The sequence below is a fragment of the Diplotaxodon limnothrissa genome, linkage group LG2 (genome assembly GCF_057381915.1).
Source record: "Diplotaxodon limnothrissa isolate DT_005_m linkage group LG2, D_limnothrissa_male_GT1.1, whole genome shotgun sequence".
NCBI classification, from domain to species: domain Eukaryota; kingdom Metazoa; phylum Chordata; class Actinopteri; order Cichliformes; family Cichlidae; genus Diplotaxodon; species Diplotaxodon limnothrissa.
The window spans coordinates 31294714-31313077 of NC_140597.1; the positions used below are offsets into that span (position 1 = coordinate 31294714).

Below are 18364 nucleotides of genomic sequence, written 5' to 3' on the forward strand. Positions count from 1 at the left end.
GCTAAAAAGCATTAAATTCATTGGCTAAATTTATGGCCAATTGTTACTCAAACAAAGTTGCCACAAGTATCCATCTTTGATTCTTTCTTACATTGCACAAATTCAGCATTTGTTAATTGTAATTGAATTAACATTGTAGAGTAAGTATTGTCATGCTAAACTACCTCCAAAGAAATTGAAAGAATTCATTATTACTAAAAGTCAAGTGATGAATCTAGAACTTAATTAATTAATTAATATTAAATATTAAAATAAGCATTAACTGTGAAGTTGCATCATACAGAATATTCTTATTGAATAAGGCCACTGGTCCATGGGCTATTCAACTTTCATCTACCGTATGAATCTTAGCCTTCATCAAAAAATAAAGTTTTATGACTTAAATAAAATGAACTATGAGATAAAAGATACCTTGAAATTTCAAGTTATTTTCAAGTATAACATTTGACCACTGAAACCCTTGTTTTTGCTGTAATTTGGCACTTTATTAAAATAATAGTAAGAATAATAATAATGCATTTTACTATTTTTTCAGTTTTTGTAAAACAGTAAATTTAAACATTCTAATTTGGTTTGGATAACAACAATAATTGTATTTTAACATTAAAAATATAACTCTAGTTAAGGAGTGTGTGTACTGATGGATTAACCACTACAGAAACATAAAAAAATATCTTTGGTAATTACCACTAATTTTCATTTAGTAAAGCTGTGGGATAAACATTACATTGTGAGGTGGTCGAATACATTTTTTAAGCAATGTAACTCACTTGAGATAATAATAATGTTGACATATCAACATTACGTCCAGTTGTTATCAGGGTATTATCAGGGCGGCACGGTGGCGCTGTGCACTGTTGCCTCACAGCAAGATTCTACCACCTGGTCGGAGCCTTTCCCTGTGGGGAGTGCATGTTCTCCCTGTCTTTGTGTGGGTTCTCTCTGGGTACTCTGGCTTCCTCCCACAGTCCAAAGACATGCAGTTAGTGAGGTTAGGTTAATTGGTCATTCTAAAATGCCCATGCGTGTAAATGTGAGTGTGAACCGGAGTGTGATTGGTTGTTTGTCTCTGTGTGTTAGCCCTGTGACAGACTAGCGACCTGTCCAGGGTTTATCCTGCCTCTCGCCTTATAGTAGCTGGGATAGGCTCCAGCGACCTGGTGACCCTGAAAATGATAAGTGGAAGAGAATGGATGAATGGGTTGTCATATCCACGGCTTTTTTTCCCTTCCCAGTGGTGGAAACAAGTTTTCATATATTAAGCCACAATAAGTGAAAATCTACTGTGGGTTAAAAGTCAAATAGCAAAAGTCAAATGTGATTATTTGCTCACTAGTTTCTTACCTGTGGAATCTGTGAGGGGAAAAAAAAAACTATCTTAGAAGAACTTTTTCAGGAAGATAACCAATCTGTCTGGCAACCGTACACATCGACTGAATGTGTTGAACAAGGCCAGATGTCATACCGTATATGTTGGACAACATCTAGGCTACCTAGCATTTGTTAGTCACACAACTTGGCTGTAAATGCCAAAATTCAGGACGGTACCTGGGACGGGTATAAACTATAAAAGTTTGGTTTTTAAAAAAAATTAAAAATTAATTAATTAAAAAAAACAAAACATACTTGTTAAAAACACTTTATTGTTAATATCTTCATCAGACCTTTGGTAATTTTGAAAATCTATTATACGTGTCATCTTTTCAGAGATGTCCAAGATTTTGCATCTAATTGTATCTGCATTGTTAACAGTGTCTTATTTGTCTTTGACTATCACTAAACTTTGCTTTGTATTCTGCACTTAAATGTTTAAACCTTTGATTTTATCCCCAATCAACATCTCAGGTGCCCCAGTGTTTTCTGTAGTAGCACATTAAACTTTATGTATTAAGAAACAGGAGTAGGTTTTCTAATATATATATATGTGCAAGGAATTTACTCCATCAGTGGTGGATACAACTCATGAAGACACTGATATCAAAAACATTTTGGTCTTTTATTTCGGGAGATTTCATTAAGTAGACAAACAGTAGTTGAACATTTTGACAGAAGTCTCCCCCTGGTGTTGGTAATGCAGGGAGGATGGGCACCCAGAAGGAGATTTTCTTGTAGTTATATTTGGTCCATGTGCAATTCTTGATTTGTTTTTCTTGGGTTATTGTCACAGTATTTAATATACATAGCTGGCAGTGTACAGAGACTGTGTGGAGGCCTGGCCAGCTGCACCGGTGGGCTTGTACTCTCCTTTGGAAGCCAGGCCATTGATCTGAGGGGAAGAGCAGAGGGGGAGGAAAAAAAGACAGGACAAAGTCAAATTGGAAAGTTAATTATCAGCCAAGTTACTTGTGTCACATTAGCGTAAGACTAAATAGAACGGGGGGGGGGGGGGGGGGGGAACCAACAACAATCATTTACTAGACAGTGTAAAGTTGGGCAATGCAAGATAAGCATTATTTGACAGCCAGTTCAGTAAACAGTCCTCAGCAAATTGATAACACTCGTTAATAGTATCTACTGAGGATCAGTACTACTCATTGACCTTGGCTCTGGTGATGAAAGTTTGCTGTGTGGCTGCCTTGTTTTCAGCTTTGCCCTTCCAGGCAGCAAGAGCAGAAGCCTGGAGTGCACGACCGTAAGAGAAGGTCAGCTTCCAGGGACGGTGCAGAGGCACCTGATTGATGGCGTTCAGGTTGACGGAGGCCTCCTCTTCACTCTGCCCTCCGGACAGGAAGCAGATGCCTTTAAAGAAACAGAAAAATAGTGTCATACTCATAATCAAATGAACTGCTCTGCACCTTCCTTAACTGTAATGTAAAAGCTGTCCTCATGCCACTTACCAGGCACTGAGGCAGGCACGGTCCGCCTCAGAGCAGTCACTGTAGCCATGGCAACTTCCTGAGGGGTGTACTTCTTAGTGCAGGAGTGTCCAGCAGTGACCATGTTGGGCTTCAGCAGAGTGCCCTCCAGGTACACATGGTGGTCAGACAGAGCCTTGTACACTGCAGCCAGGACCTAAAGATGACCCGGCAGATTTATTACTAGACACCCTTCCCATCTTATGTACTGGGAATATCCTTTGCTGCTGGTGGTCTTGCTTACCTTTTCTGTGGCGTACTGGCAACGCTGAAGGTCATGGTCTCCATCAGGCAGGATCTCTGGCTCCACAATGGGCACAAGGCCATTCTGGTGAATACAAGTTCAAATGAATGACTAGAATTTACCCAATTTGTCAGCCTTTTATGTAGAGTAATTTGCTATACACGCACCTGTTGGCAGATACTGGCATATCTGGCGAGGACATTGGCGTTCTCTGCAATGGCAAGAGCTGATGGGCAGCCATCTGAGATCTTGAGCACACACCTCCACTTGGCAAAGTCACAGCCGTCCTTTTTGTACTGGGCACAGCGCTCTGAGAGGCCATCAAGTCCTAGAGAAGCCAAAGAACATTAGCAACCCCGTCTTTGAAAGGCTTATTCTGCATCATTGTGATGAGATTTGCAGAGAAATGCACAAGGTGTTGAATCCGCGTTACCTTGTGTGGTGGTCTCTCCATCTGTTCCCATCAGACCAGCTGTGCCTTTGTCCACCTAAAGCAAGAAAATGCAAACATGTCAGCAAATTCTAAAAAAATCTTTATCTCTGAGATTCAAAGGGTCAGACACTGCTTGCTCCTTACTTTGATGCCAACAACAATGCCCTTTTCCTTGACGAGCTGGGGGAACAGCTTCCCACTGTCTGACTTCTGGTAGAGTGTCTCGTGGAAGAAGATGATGCCACCCACGCAGTTTGAGAAGGAGGCATCAGAGGAGAAGAGGATGTCACGGAAGCTGCGGCGGTTCTCCTCGGTGTTCTCCACGTTGATTTTCTGGAGCCGCTTCGCCATGGTGCCTTTAAAGAGAAACACAACACAGAAAATAATTTCACCTGCATGCACAGCATTTACCTCTCAGCATGGAGTACTAAATAAAAGGGTGGCTCACCTGTTGATTCATCTGCAGCCAGGATTCCCTTTCCTGGAGCCACGATCCTCTGAGCAATGTCAGAGAGCTCCCTCTTCTGCTCCGGAGAAAGGGATGGGAACGGATGAGTCATCCTAAGAGAAATAACAATACAGGTTTTTTGGCAGGTGTTTGGAAAGTCTTCAACCATTAGTGGTACGAGGAAGATTTAATCTTGTTTTCCATCTGACACAAAATCCAACAACATTCTGTTCTCCTTCAACACATCCAAGGTTAAAAATTTGGCTTGAAGGGTTGAACTTTGGCCTACAAAACACAACTGCTCCCTTTCATTGTGCAACATGTGTTCAAAGTTCACCCGCAGTTTTGGTCTAGAAGTTTTTGCAGTGCTGTCAGCAAATAATGCATTAAACAGGCCCATGTCATAGCCAATAATCAAGAACATCGCTTGCAAAGAATAAAGTAAGCGATCGTAAAAGACAGGCTGAACTTAGGCGCTTTTCAAATATTTGCGCACATCCAAGCATGCGCTCTGACGGCCATCTGCAGAAAACAGGTTTATGTTTGCCAAGCCTTTCAAAGTAAAATAGCCTCTAATGTATGATGCAAAGGAAAGTGAACTTCCTAAATGAACCGTGTACCGTGTGCACACACAAATTATAACACATTAAAACTTGCTACTTCAATCAGTAAACCCGCAGAGGCTTACTAATCCAACCAAAAATTCTAGTCTGCAACATATGACAATCTGCAATATCGCAAGTGTGCAAGAGTAAAACAAAACAACTAGTCTTACTTGACAGTTTTGTTAAACAGCGACGACAACTGACGTGGCAGATAAGCCTCTACAGACCCAAAGCAGCAACGACACTGACACACAACCCGAAAAGTGGATGAAAGGGGGCATTTAAAGGCTGTCCGGATCCACGAAGTAGGAGGTGCTCGTGATGTGGCGGGGCGTGTGTAACCCGGATAACTGCAATTGGCCCGTTTAGGCCCACACGGGGGCGGTCATTTTTTATGATGACTTTGCTACCAATGCACTATGTTCTTATCGGGTAAGTGGAAAACAACAGGGGAGCGATGTGTGTAATAAAAATCTAGGTCTGCATGTATGCACGCACCGGCATGCACTCATCACATGATCAAGAGAGGTGCCCCTCTGTCTCTGCTCACAGAGCTGCACACTGACAGATGCTGAAATGTGAGCCGCTGGCTGCAATGTTGCATTTCAGGTTTGTTTTTGTATTTCCTGGTGAAAATGTGAGTCGCAAAAGCATTCGATGAACTCTTCAGTTCTTTTTTTTTTTGCGTCGAATTTCTACATTTCTGCACGTTTATGTCTGAAGAGGTGTGTGTGTGTGTGTGTGTGTGTGTGTGTGTGTGTGTGTGTGTGTGTGTGTGTGTGTGTGTGTGTGTGTGTGTGTGTGTCATAAAAGCCACATCTCATATTGTGGAGAGTTTTTATATTATTACACGCAGAGACCACTGGTGCACCTCCACGTCCTTTTTCTTTTAATTCTGCTCGATTTATCTCATCGTGTTTTAGTTTGAGGTTTGGAAACAAGTAATATTCAGTTTCTTTCATTAAAAGTCACGTATAAGTGCATCACAGTGCGTGATAATCACGTCATGGATAGACAGTTTCCTTATCAGCTGCTGAAAGTGTTCCAAAAAGCTTTTGTGTTGGGGGAGTTTCTTGTGACCACCAGGCAATAGGTGACCTCATCAGATAGCTGTATTTGAACTCATGGCTGGAATGGATTTTAAACTCAGGATTAACTACAAGCCAGTTTTTACACAATCCGGACTCTGCACCATGAGCAATTTGCCCTTTGATATCTCTGATCGAGATCATTCTTTGTTCACGAATCCAATTTTACCTATTATACACAGGATCATCACATACATGCATATTTATTATAGATAACACTGCTTATCTCGCATAACATTAATGAAAAATATTGGACAGGAGAAATTACCCTTTGGTTGTTACCCTTTGACTGCTTGGTAATGACTCCAGTATCAATTCTGCTTTAGAAAAACACAGAGCAGTCTCAATTTGTGTTATAACATTTGGGAACTTGTACATTAATGCATGAGTTATGTATTAATAACCATTTGATTGCAGAAATTATTCAGCACGTCTTGGCTCAGAAATCTGGGTGTCATTTTTGTCTGTTCAGTGTCTCTTGAGCAATCATTCCAAACAGCTGGTTAGGGGCTGTTTTCCTAATTTAAGGAGTATTTCAAAACTCAGACTGCTGGTGTCAAAGGCTTTTATCTCTTCTTATTTGGATTATTTTGATTTTGATTTATTTTTTTTACTTGTTTTAGCAAATCACTCATTGACCTTTGCCAGACTGTTAAAAATGTTGCACTAGGACTTTTAACTAGCACCAACTAACATTCCCTTTTTGGCTTCTCTTCATTTGTTGCCAGTAAATTGAAGAATTTGTTTGAACATTTTAGTTTGAGCTGCTTCCTGGGATAATAGGTCATCAGGTCAGAGGTTGCTGCAGACCCCAAGCACTCAATCTGGTTTTCGATGTAGCGAGGACCAAGGTTGTACAATTTTCTTCCATTGTGAGGGTTGCACCCATGAAAAACTTGCCCAGTCTTCTTTGCCAATGCCAAATGGCTTATTCTGTGACCAACACAACCGCATCGGTTGTCTTGCAACAAATGTGTGCAGCCCACATACTCAGCTCTGCTGCTCAACCCACAAATTTGTTTTCCTTACAGATTCATGACCCTTTGAAGGGAATTAAATTTTCCAAGAGTATAAGATTTACTGCCAAGAAGCATTGTTACAAAAAGAAATAATTAAACACCTTCCCCTATACCTTTTGTAGTAAGTTTGTCTCACACCATCCCTTCTATGACACCAACCTTCTCATTACAACCATGAATGTTCTCCATGGTCTTCTTCTTTCCCTCCTACAACTCCATCTTCAACATCCTTTGTCCAGTATGTCCACTATCCCTCTTCTCTGCATGTCCAAAGCATCCACCAGCCATGCCTCTCTACATTCGTCTCGAAACTGCGCAACCTGAGCCCTCACTTTAATTTCTCCATCCATGCTTTGTTTTTTCCTCCATCCCACTGAAAATCTGAACATCTTCAACTCATTTTCAACTCTCCAGCTCAGCCTCCTGTCTTTTCTGTCAGGTCCATCATCTCCAAACCATACATCATGGCAAGCTCATCACTATCTCGTAAATGTTCCCTTTCACTCTCGCTGCTATTAAATTTGCTCGTGAAATTAAACATTTCGAATGAATTTTAATCAGATCAAATCAGTTAATAGTGATTGGCTTATGGGCAATTGTGCAACATGTATGACGTTTTATTTGATAATTTTTGAATGTAGAGTATCAGACAGTCTAAAAGTGTGGTGAAGGAGAGTTCGCAGATTTACAAGATGAGACCTGCTACGCTGTATGGTTTGAAGTTGATAGCACTAACAAAAATAAAGGAGGCCAAGCTGAAGATCTTACAATTCCCTTTGGGAGTCACCAGGAGGACCAACATTAGAAACGAGTGTATCAGAGGGAGAAAGATTGAGCAGTTTGGACATGTGCATCTTATTGGACAAAAGATGCTTAATATGGAGTTGCCAGGCAGAACGATAAGAGGGGAGACTACAGAGAGGATTAATGGATGTAGTGAAGGAGGACATGCAGATGCTTGGTGTGGCAGAAGAGGTTGCTAGGTATAGGGTGAGATATTGGTGTTGGGTGACTCTAACGGGTGGACTCAGTAGCAAAAACACACACAGGCTCGGGGGTTGCGCTGAATGCTGTTTTATTTACAGTTATAGGGGATATTTACAAGGGAAGGGGCTATTTACAGTGATCGGGTAAACGAGCGAGGACCGAGAGGGAATGAAACAGAGCAGGAGGATGGGTGGCGCACTGGAGTGACTTGATACACAGAAAATACAGACGCGGGCGGTGATCACAGCCAGAGGCGAGGTAAATCTCCGTCATAGATCCGGGAAGACAAACTCCAAAAGAACAGGCAGGCGAGCAGGCGGCGGAACAAGCTAGTGCAGGGGAAAAACGGGCAGGGAGACGAAGCCTGAACATAAAGCTCAAGCAGCGTTAATCTAGAGCAGGGGTGTCAAGCTCCAGGCCTCGAGGGCCCGTGCTCTGCAGGTTTTAGATCTCACCCTGGGTCAACACATACATACATCCCAATAGAAATCCAACAAACACTATACAGAGTAAGGATGACGGGACTATTAATGAACTTTTTATGGATATCAGCACGTTATGATGTCAGGGGAAATGAAGTGGCAGATAATGCTGAAAATGAGGCCACTGGAAAAAGATTAGTGGAGTTAATTATCAGCTTTGGTAAAAAAAAAAAAAAAGAAAGAAAAAAAAAGAAATAAGAAATATATTAAAACAGAAAATGACGGAGAGATGGCAAAAAGAAAGGACGATGGGTTTATAAAATTGGATTTCATTGATTTACTTAGAAAGTTATCAGGCGATTTTTAATTAAAATTTGCATGATAGGATCGAATACTTTAGTGAGGATTCGGTTCACACTCCATACCAATTGGTGGCGGCAATGCACCAGTTCGTTGTTTGCCATCCGCCAATAAGCACAAAGAAGAGAAAGAAGAAGAAGCCGGACGCGTCCCTTTGGTGAATTTGCGCCCTCCGTGGCAGCAGGGGGCGCACTGCCAAGTTAGCTTTAATCCATCATGACTGTGGAAACTTCCGTTTCCGAGAGCCAGGGAGCCGCAACATCAACATCCACAGACAGATTCAGTTACTAGCTTAAAAGTCTTAACGTTAAAAGCGGTAAGGTTTCTATTAGCTGTAGCTGTTGTTGACAGTATTACAGAGTAGTTGCACCAAAGTACGGGATCAGAATGAAGTTGATCGGCATTTAAAGCTGGCGTTAGCAAATGGCTAACGTTCTCCTAACCTTACAGTCACTCATTTAATCAGACTGTTGGTGAATTGAAATGTTACGAGGTCATTTGGGTTTGTTTCTTTCCTCCTCCCATCTCTTTGGGCGATATAGTATCAGAATAAGCACTGAGAGAGTTACCTGATATCATTTGATCTAGCTGGCTTTGTCGTTTACCCAGTTACTTTCATTTGAGACACACAGTTTCCTCCGGTTAGAATGAGAATTTTTTTATTCCTGTATTTGTTTCAGGAGTCCGACGATGTCGGGGCAAAAGCGTCCTGCCGACCCCAGCGGCCCTTCGTCCTCCGGTGCGCCGCCAGAGAAGCGCAGGGAGCGTGAAGGAGAGGACGGAGGTGCCGGAGTCAGCGCCGCTGCCGGAGGGAGCACCGCGGTGGAGACTGTCATTAAACTGGGAGGGGTGTCCAACTCTGTGAGTCCTCATCTATTATCCACTCTACCCTTAATATATCTATTAGCAACCGTCTTCTCGTATTGTGGATAAGTTTTCTTCTTTGTGCAGTCATGTTTCAATCAAATCTTTTTTAGGAAGAACAAGACATCAAAGCTCTCCAGACTAAGAACAGAAAGTTGGGAGAATCTCTCGATCAAAGACAGGTAAATTCATTCCCCGGTGTTGTTTTCTACCTCATCAGACTGTAGAAGCTGCACTTGTTTCTTGTCTTGTTAATCTAAAAGCTTTTGATCTGTTATCTTGTTGCGTGCAGGTGATTGAGGATGAACTTCGAGAGCGAATTGAGAGATTGGAGACCCGGCAAGCAACAGATGATGCCAGTCTTCTGATCCTGAACAGATACTGGAACCAGGTGACCCCTCTGTCAAAAATGATCATTAACAAATATCTTCTGTATGAAGATGTAAAATTCCAAATATTATGCTCTTTGGTCTCTTTCAGTTTGATGAAAACATTCGGCTGATCATCAGGCGTTACGACCAAGCAAGCAGTGAGCCTGAGAAATCTCCAACGGGTGAGGGGCGGAGCCTGAAGCCAGAAACTCCAGAACCCGATGGCGACTCCAACCAGGAGAGAGCCAAGGACCGAGGTAAGAACAGAACTTACCAACGAATCATCACTTTGAAAGCAGTGACGTTAAAAAAACCCAAAAACGGAATCTGTTATGTGGCTGTCATCCAGGCCACCAAGGAGAGACAAACAACTCCTTCCTGGCCACGCTGGCTAGCAGCAGCAGTGAGGAGATGGAGGCAGAGCTTCAGGAGAGGGTGGAGTCTAGCCAGAAGCAGGCTACCCGTGTGCTGGAGATCTATGAATCTCTGAAAAGCACCGTGGCTCAGCTCAAGGCTGAGTTGGACTCTGGAGCTGGTGAGATTCAATGTTTTGACGTTTTCTGTGAAGAGAGTTTTTCAGTGAGACAATGAGATTAAATGTGCGTGCATCAGGTTTTCTTTAAATGTGATGCTGTTGCTTTTCATTCCAGGGGGCAGTCTGTGGGTGGTAGCATCCAAACTGAACACTCTCCTGACCAGTGAAAACGAGCGGCTTCAACAGCTGACGGAGGACCTCAAACAGAAGTACACACACATGACGAGCGAGGTATGAACTGCGTCTTGAACTGGATTAATCCTCAGATCCAACTAACTTTTACACTTTTTAAACACTTGTTTTGAAGATAATATAAACTTCTTGAATGATTTGGTCATAAAGACTTGATTTTTTTTTCTCAGTAGTTAATTCTTTGGGTTTTTTCTGTGTCGCTTAGTCCCGGCTTCTGGCACGGGCGGCTAACAAGGCCGACCAGCGTGTCAGCGAGGTGCAGGCTTTGATCGAGGAGTTGCAGTGGGACATGGAGAAGATCCGCCGGCGGGAAAACAGACTGAACGCACACTTGATCGAGATACTGGAGAGGGTGAGGATAGCGCAGGCTGATTAGAAGCAGGGAAATGTCAGGAGATTATTTGTATGTTGTAACACTTCCTGTGTACTCCAGGTAAACAGCAAAGGCTACAAAGTGTGTGGAGAGGCCAGCAGTGTGTGTGGGACCATCACTATTAACAAGAGAAAGGTAGGATTCCCTTTTAAAGTTAAAGAGCAGCTTTTTGGACAGCAAAAAAACTATAGCGTGAGCATTTTTGTACTTTTCCTTGACACAGTTTGAGGAGATGAACAGTGAGCTGGAGGAGAACAGAGAGCTGGCGGAAAATCGTCTCATCGAGCTGCAGAAGCTCGAGCAAGACCTGCAAAATGTTCAGCAGGAGAACGGCAGCATGAAGGTGCTCACACTGAACGCAGCATTGCTTTGACATTTGTTTTAGTTGCTTGTGATTCATGAGCACTTTTAAAGTCCACTTTCATGAAACCAAACAACCAAACTGCTAATTTACCATCGTGTAAAAATGCTTTTTACTTGAAGCTAATTAAAAATGAGTGGATTCACATGAGTGTAACAGAAATGTGAGGAGGTGAAGTCAGTTTTTACACCAGAGTCTTTCTGATGAACCTCAAAAATGTGATGGAAATTATTCATCAGCTAATATTTTTCTCTCCGTTTTGTTGACTTTTCTCATTACCTCTGTTTTGCTCAGACGGAGCTGCTGAACCGAGCTGAAAGCTTGGTGAAAGAAACCGCAGAGTATCGCTGTCTGCAGTCACAGTTTTCTGTGCTCTACAACGAGTCTCTGATCCTCAAGGCTCAGTTAGATGAGACACGCGCTCGACTCAACACCACGAGGACGGCACGGCTACGACAGCTCGAGCACATGGAGGTAGGTTGTGTGTTTGGGCGGTTTCGTTTGTCTTCGTCACACCTCGTCTTACTCTCATCTTCTCTGTGTGCAGAATGATGAGGTGACTCTGCAGAGGAAGGTGCGCACAGAGGTGTTTCAGTTGGAGGACACACTGGCGCAGGTCAGGAAAGAGTATGAGATGCTGCGCATCGAATTTGAGCAGACTCTTGCTGCCAATGAGCAAGCAGGTAACTGATGGAAGTTTTGACATTAAAAGTGAATGAGATGCATTATTTGTATTTGAACCAAAACCTTCACCCTTGACTTCCTCTTACTTCATTCAGGTCCCATTAATAGGGAGATGCGACACCTGATCAGCACGTTGCAAACTCACAACCAACAGATGAAGGGAGAGGTGGTGAAATACAAGTTGAGACTTAGAGAAGCGCAAGCTGAGCTCAACCAGGTAAGTGAGATGGAGGCAAGAAGAGAAATGAAACAATGATGGCGTGCTTTCACAGTCACATCTTCTGGGTGAAGTGAAGCAGAACATGATGGCACAATCTGTTACCCTCATAGGTTCGCGCTTCAAAGGGCAACGCCCCCCTCCAATCTCAGTCCAGCACAGAGATGGATGTGAAGGAGGATATGACTTCTCCATCAACGCTAGCTGTTTCTGGGGAACCTGTGGTCAAGACGGAGCCTGACAACGGCTCCTCCACACCCAGCAGCACAGGTAACTCCCAGCTTAGCTAACTAATTCTAAAACTGATCTCATTTTATGTAGCTTTATTTTAGATAGCTTTTTATTTTTTCGCTAATTAGCCTGTCCCAGTTTACAATTCCTCCATGGCTTTCTCGCATCGTCTTTCTACAGGTGCCTCAGTGAAAACAGAGTCTGGTATAGAGCTCGAGGCAACTATAAAGGAAGAGGAGAAGGAGGAGAAGAAAGAGAAGGAAGAAAAGAAAGAGAAGGACATTATAAAGAAGGAGGAAAAAGAGAGAGAGAGGGAAAAGGAGAGGGAGAGGCCGACCCGGAGCAGCGGGAGCAGCAGCAGCAGTAGCAGCAGCATGATAAAGGAAGAGAAGGAGAAACCAGGGAGCAGCAGCCAGGCAGAGGAGTTGGCCGGGGAGCGTCTCTCTATGGTTGGAGGGTCAAAGAGGAAGGAGATGGAGCAGCTGAAGATCGTTCGCACAGAACTCAAGTAAGATACATTAGTGATTTTTATTTATTTATTTTAAGCTGTGTCAGAGATTATTCATCCATGCAGGATTTTTTCTGCTTTTCTTTTTTTTTGCACACACATAAATTAAAATTATACATTATAAAGAGACATATGACCAAGAATTTGGAAGCTGGAAAAATATTGTAAACTGTAAGTACTCAAACAGCCCATTATCATATTTTTGTTTCCTCAATCTGATTTTGGAGGGCTTGATTTCAGTGTTACACCTTTGTGTTCATATTTTCATATTATAGTATTATATATATGCTTCATATGTCACAGTTGTCAGAGTACAGTGGAAACATGTTTACTTTCATTGTTGTTGTGGATCTTTTGTTCTGCGGGTCAGCTTCAGGCTGCAAACGTCATGTGATTCTTTGAATCAACAGCAGTAGCACTCACTAAATGATGAGCTCTTCATTATACAGCAGGTAAACAAAGAATGTTGACATGTAAAACATGGGGGAACGGTCTTTTTGTTGTATATGGAGCTAGCATAGCTTGAGAAACTCCTTTAACTGTGTGTTGTGTGTTCGTTTAGGTGATAGTTTTGTTAAATATTCTCACTGTGGTTGTGCAGGAAAGCCCAGGAGTCCCAGCGGGAGATGAAGCTGCTGTTGGACATGTACCGCTCAGCACCCAAGGAGCAGAGGGACAAGGTCCAGCTCATGGCTGCAGAGAAGAAGACCAAGTCTGAGGTGATCAGCGCTGCACAATGCAGGCGTTTTGTTAACATGATCGGCAAAGTAGTGGAAGTGAATCTGTTTGGTCCACTAAGACGTTTCTGGCTTGATTTTTATGTATTTTTTTTACATGGATGGATGGAAGCAGGTAGTAATGTGCTTTGGGCTTCCCGTATAAATGTCCTGGTTTCAGGCAGAGGAGCTGCGGCAGAGGCTGAGAGAGCTGGAGGAGAGGGAGAGGAAGGAAGGCAAGAAAATGGCTGATGAAGAGGCTCTGAGGAAGATCCGTTCTGTGGAGGAGCAGATCGACATCCTCAACAAGAAGCTGTCCATAGCTAAACAGGTGCGGGACCTCATAATTTAGTTTTTACTCTTAAATACCTCTGCCTGGTTCTTTTCTTCCAACACTCTCGCCTCCTCCTGTAGGAGGAAGACGCTCTGCTGAGCGAGATGGACGTGACGGGCCAGGCTTTTGAGGACATGCAGGAACAGAACATCCGCCTGATGCAGCAGCTCAGAGAAAAAGACGACGCCAACTTCAAGCTGATGAGCGAGCGAATCAAGTCCAACCAGATCCACAAGCTGCTGAAAGAGGAGAAGGAGGAGCTCGCCGACCAGCTACTTACTTTAAAAACTCAGGTGAAGCACAAGGCGACTGCAGCACCCATGTGCGCCCCCCACCACGCATAGATTAATTGCTAATTAGTAATTGAATATAGTTAATTACTTTCTTTTAATGCACTGTGCATCATAGTGGTTTGTAACAAACATGGTAAAACATTTTCTGCTGAACAGTTTCCTGCTTTGTTCTTTTTTTTTTTCTTTTTTTTTTCTTTTTTTTCTTTTTTAAATAAAAGGGATTTCTTGAAATCGTTGTTTGCGCTGTACCTTACAGGTCGATGCCCAGCTGCAGGTGGTGAGGAAGCTTGAGGAGAAGGAGCGCCTCCTGCAGGGCACCATCAACACTGCTGAGAGGGAGCTGGCACTTCGAACACAAGCCCTGGACATGAATAAACGCAAGGTAACATATTGTTCCGTATGAAGGGGATAAAAGCCGAGGTGAAGGGCAGGAGAAAACCTGCTTGTCCAGGGATGGCAACCACTCCGAATGGCTACTCACTGTGATGCCTTTTCGTCTGACCTGACCTCGAAGGAAACAGAAGTCCATCGGAGGCCCAGCCTGTTGAGCTGAGCAGTCAGTTTTTGAGATTGTTATGTTGCCTTGGTACCTTCTCAAGATGTGCCAAAAAATCCTAGAGCCTTACAGCGAAACAACTTTTAACAAACAACAGTTGCACAGTGTTTAAATGGATCAACAATCAGCACCTTATAGACCCTCTGTGGTTTATCTGCTCAGTGTGCTGGAGAGTGGAGGCACTGCTGACATCAAAACTGGCATATCGCTTCCTGACGAACCCCCGCGCACATTTGCCCCCTGGAAATTTTATGATCTTTATTGTTTATTTCATATACCAGCTCATCCTAAATGTTATCGAGCACTCAGATCATACTGATGTAGGCGTTGCCCTCCTACGTAACGGGGAGGAGGAGAACACACCAATGCTTGATTTCTTCCTAAACTGTTGTGAGCAGTCAAATCTTGTCTATTGATTTTTAGCTGCAGGCTTCTAACAATACATCTTTCACTGGAGAGCCGGTTCAGCTCACTAGAAAGTGCCTTTACATTGTGCTTGATCATATGTAAAGCTTAAATAATGTGATAAAATGCCCTGTGACCATGCTGTAAATCAAATTTCCCTAAGAGGGCAGAATCAGAGCTACAAAATGAGCTCCTATTAAGGAATTTAAGCTTCCTTAATGCTATTTAGATGTACATAGTTAAAGTAAATAATAACTAAAATCACTTTCACATGCTGTACTGTGTGTGCACAGTGGAGTGCATGGGATTAGAATTTCCCCACTGACAGCTCTCATCCTCCTTCAGGCTCAGGAGTCGGCTTTGCTTTCGGAGGAGGTGCGAACTCAGCTGGAGCAGGTTCAGCAGAGGCTCAAGCTGGTCAGAGAGGAGGTCGTTGAGAACAGCATCTCCAGGGAAAAGGAGTCCTTCAATGCGCGACGAGCACAGGTACGCAAATCACCAAGTTTCAGTAAACACGGCAGTTTGAAATGCCGTCACATAATCATATGCACTGGGATTACAGACTTTAAAGCAATTTTAACTATACTGCTGAAAACAGCCCTACATGTTGATCCTCCACAGCTCTCCTGTATCAGATTGTACCATAAATCTAAACTGGATTTAAAACAATTTAATTTTCTGTCATAAGACTTTCGAGATGACTTTTTCTCAAAATACACAACATATTTTCTAATCCCTAATTGGATTTGTTTCCTCTATAATTCCAATATTTCCATTATGTTTCCCCCTCCAATGAAACGGTGAAAACTTCTCACATGACTGTTAATGCCACTTAATAGTCTCTTTTCCACGAGTACTTACTCTACTCTATGGGACTCGGCTCGGCTTTGATCGTTTTCCATTGCGATCGAGTAGCACCTTAAGGTGCCTGGAGTTGTTATAGCAACGCAGCTGCGACAAAAAGCGGCACAACAGAGAAGGACGTCGAAGCGAGGGTATACCTGCTGCTAAATCAAGGGTAAACATCTGCACCCGGTGGTTTGAACATGGTGTTTTTTGAAAGAGTTGCTCTCATGACTCTTTAAGTGACGCCACTGACTGGCCAATCAGCAGCATGCAGTCTGTTGATGTCACATTTTTGGATCGTCTTAGATTGCTTGGAACCCAGCAGAGCAGATATTAAAAATGACCTAATGGAAACCCCTGAAAAGTCGAGTCAAGTCAGTACAAAAGGGCTATAAGACTATTATAGTCATAAAGTCTGTTGTTAGATGAGCCCAAAATATAGGGAGTGTCTCCTGTCACTTACAGCTGTTACATCTCCCCATTGTGTTTTTTTTCAGGAGGACATTTCCAAACTGAGGAGAAAGATTGAGAAGGCCAAGAAGCCAGCTGAGAAAATCAGCAATGGAGACGATATTCTAAATGAAGAAATAAATGATTATAAGGTGGGTTTAGGTGGTGCAGAAGGTAACTGTTTTCATTCAGTCACAGCACTGAGTTTAGAGTGTTTGTTCATTTTAAACTTTTTAAAAACAATCAGCTGTCACACAGTCAACAAAACAAATATACACTTTACAATGCGGGAAGACACAAAGTCTCACAAGAATTTGACATTTTGGGAAAAAAACATTTATTTCATGCCTTGGATAGTTTTAAGGTAGATGAATTATTGCTGCTAATTTAGGAGTTGGGGCCTCCAGTCAGACCCTCAGCTTGGCATAAAGTCCTGCAGCAGACTAGCCTGGCTCTCAACGAAGGTGATCCGATGAGTCTGCCAGAACACTTAAAGCTCAGTGATGTGTGTATTGCATCTTTAGTGTAGAAATTGCAGCATTCGCAGGAGGTTATGTCTTTTAGACACTCTGGGAAGTTACCAGTCTCAACCAAGATAAAGCACAGCAACATAAACTCCTGTGCTTCTGTTCCCCATGTGTTCAGTCTTTGTGCTAATCTGAGCTCACAGGTTGCTAGCTATAACTTCCTATTTACTATAAAAACAAAATGAGGCTAACCTTGTGGCAGAGTTTCTCCTTTAGCTCTGATCTGATGACCATTGATAACTTTATGATTCTAATGCTGAAAAACATCTGAGGTCAAACTACAGTCTCACCAACTGTGGGAAAAAATACAGGCAGTTCCTGTTACACAAGTAATGTCTCATGGCTGCAAGCAAAATCCATAAACAAATACACTGACAGGTGTTATAGCTGAGTGTGTTTTTGGGAGTGTGATCAGAGTCTTTATGAGGACAGAATAGAACAACTGGAATTCAGTGGATCTGTTAGAAAACAGACTTGCTCAAATTTCAGATTCCTATAGGCCTGTGATCACATTTGTCCCGATTTATCCCCAGAGGCAGTACATATAATTATGATCTGAGTCTTTAGTGATACACACCTGCTTTACAGGATTTCTGTTCTTCTAAGAGAGTGGTTGAGTGTTAAGTCTGGTTTGAGGGCTTCACTCCTGCCCTAGATATTCACTTCCACTCATTAGGAACCATTCAGTCGAGAAAAACAATGTTTTTTTCAGTGTATTGTTCAAACCGTTCCTTGTCTCTCTCTCTCTCTCTCTCTACAGGCACGTCTTACGTGTCCGTGCTGCAACTCCCGGGTGAAGGATGCTGTGCTGACAAAGTGCTTCCACGTCTTCTGCTTCGAGTGCGTTAAGACGCGCTACGACACACGCCAGAGGAAGTGCCCCAAATGCAACGCGGCCTTCGGGGCCAACGACTTCCATCGCATCTACATCGGCTAAAAGCCACGCAGCTAAACTCGTGAGGAAGCGGGTCAGCGAGATGAGCTGGAGTAGAGACACTGCCTGGGGAAAAGGCTCAGCACGGCACTCACGTGCCCCCTCCTCCAATTATGTACTTCCCTTACACTCTGATGTGCAAGAGATTGTTGGTGAGGAGACAGTCGATGATTTCAGCTTTGTGTGGGCCGCAGTGATGCTTTGAAGATTTTTGTTGTTGTTGTTGTTTTATTTTAACAATAACCGAAGCTTCTCTCATCCAGTGTCCACTAATTAACTTTCTTTTTTTAATGCTGGTGCAGACAGAGGCTTGTTTGTGTGCACTCATTTGAAAGCAGCCCATTAAACCAGTTATCAGAGAAACAGCAGTGCTGTGGATGTTGGTGTGTATGTACACTGTGAATGCCGTTTTCTTTTTTTTTTATCTGCCTGTTTTTGCTCAGTGCTGCCCTGAAACAAGCTGACTTGGTGCTGTATAATTGCTGTTCTGCTAGTTATTAAAATTA

General features: G+C 42.9%; 2 protein-coding genes across 2 annotated transcripts; one reads left to right on the top strand and one right to left on the bottom strand.

The window, feature by feature from the left end:
* Window positions 1-1977: 1977 nt before the first annotated feature.
* On the bottom strand, window positions 1978-4849 carry aldob (aldolase b, fructose-bisphosphate). The gene is made up of 9 exons (XM_085362499.1): window positions 4756-4849; window positions 3981-4093; window positions 3677-3888; window positions 3533-3587; window positions 3267-3427; window positions 3100-3183; window positions 2838-3012; window positions 2540-2739; window positions 1978-2266 (listed from the first exon to the last, which is right to left on the bottom strand). Exons 2-9 carry the CDS (start codon window positions 4090-4092, stop codon window positions 2171-2173), a joined length of 1095 nt encoding a protein of 364 aa, XP_085218625.1. The 5' UTR covers window position 4093; window positions 4756-4849; the 3' UTR covers window positions 1978-2170.
* Window positions 4850-8714: 3865 nt separating this feature from the next.
* Window positions 8715-18345, top strand: rnf20 (ring finger protein 20, E3 ubiquitin protein ligase). Its single transcript, XM_085370806.1, has 22 exons — window positions 8715-8777; window positions 9142-9322; window positions 9439-9507; window positions 9618-9716; window positions 9806-9953; window positions 10046-10231; window positions 10347-10462; window positions 10629-10775; window positions 10857-10931; window positions 11020-11139; window positions 11452-11631; window positions 11705-11840; window positions 11937-12058; window positions 12172-12328; window positions 12470-12797; window positions 13399-13516; window positions 13695-13844; window positions 13928-14140; window positions 14397-14522; window positions 15447-15587; window positions 16445-16549; window positions 17685-18345. Exons 2-22 carry the CDS (start codon window positions 9152-9154, stop codon window positions 17859-17861), a joined length of 3084 nt encoding a protein of 1027 aa, XP_085226932.1. The 5' UTR covers window positions 8715-8777; window positions 9142-9151; the 3' UTR covers window positions 17862-18345.
* The last annotated feature ends 19 nt before the right edge of the window (window positions 18346-18364 follow it).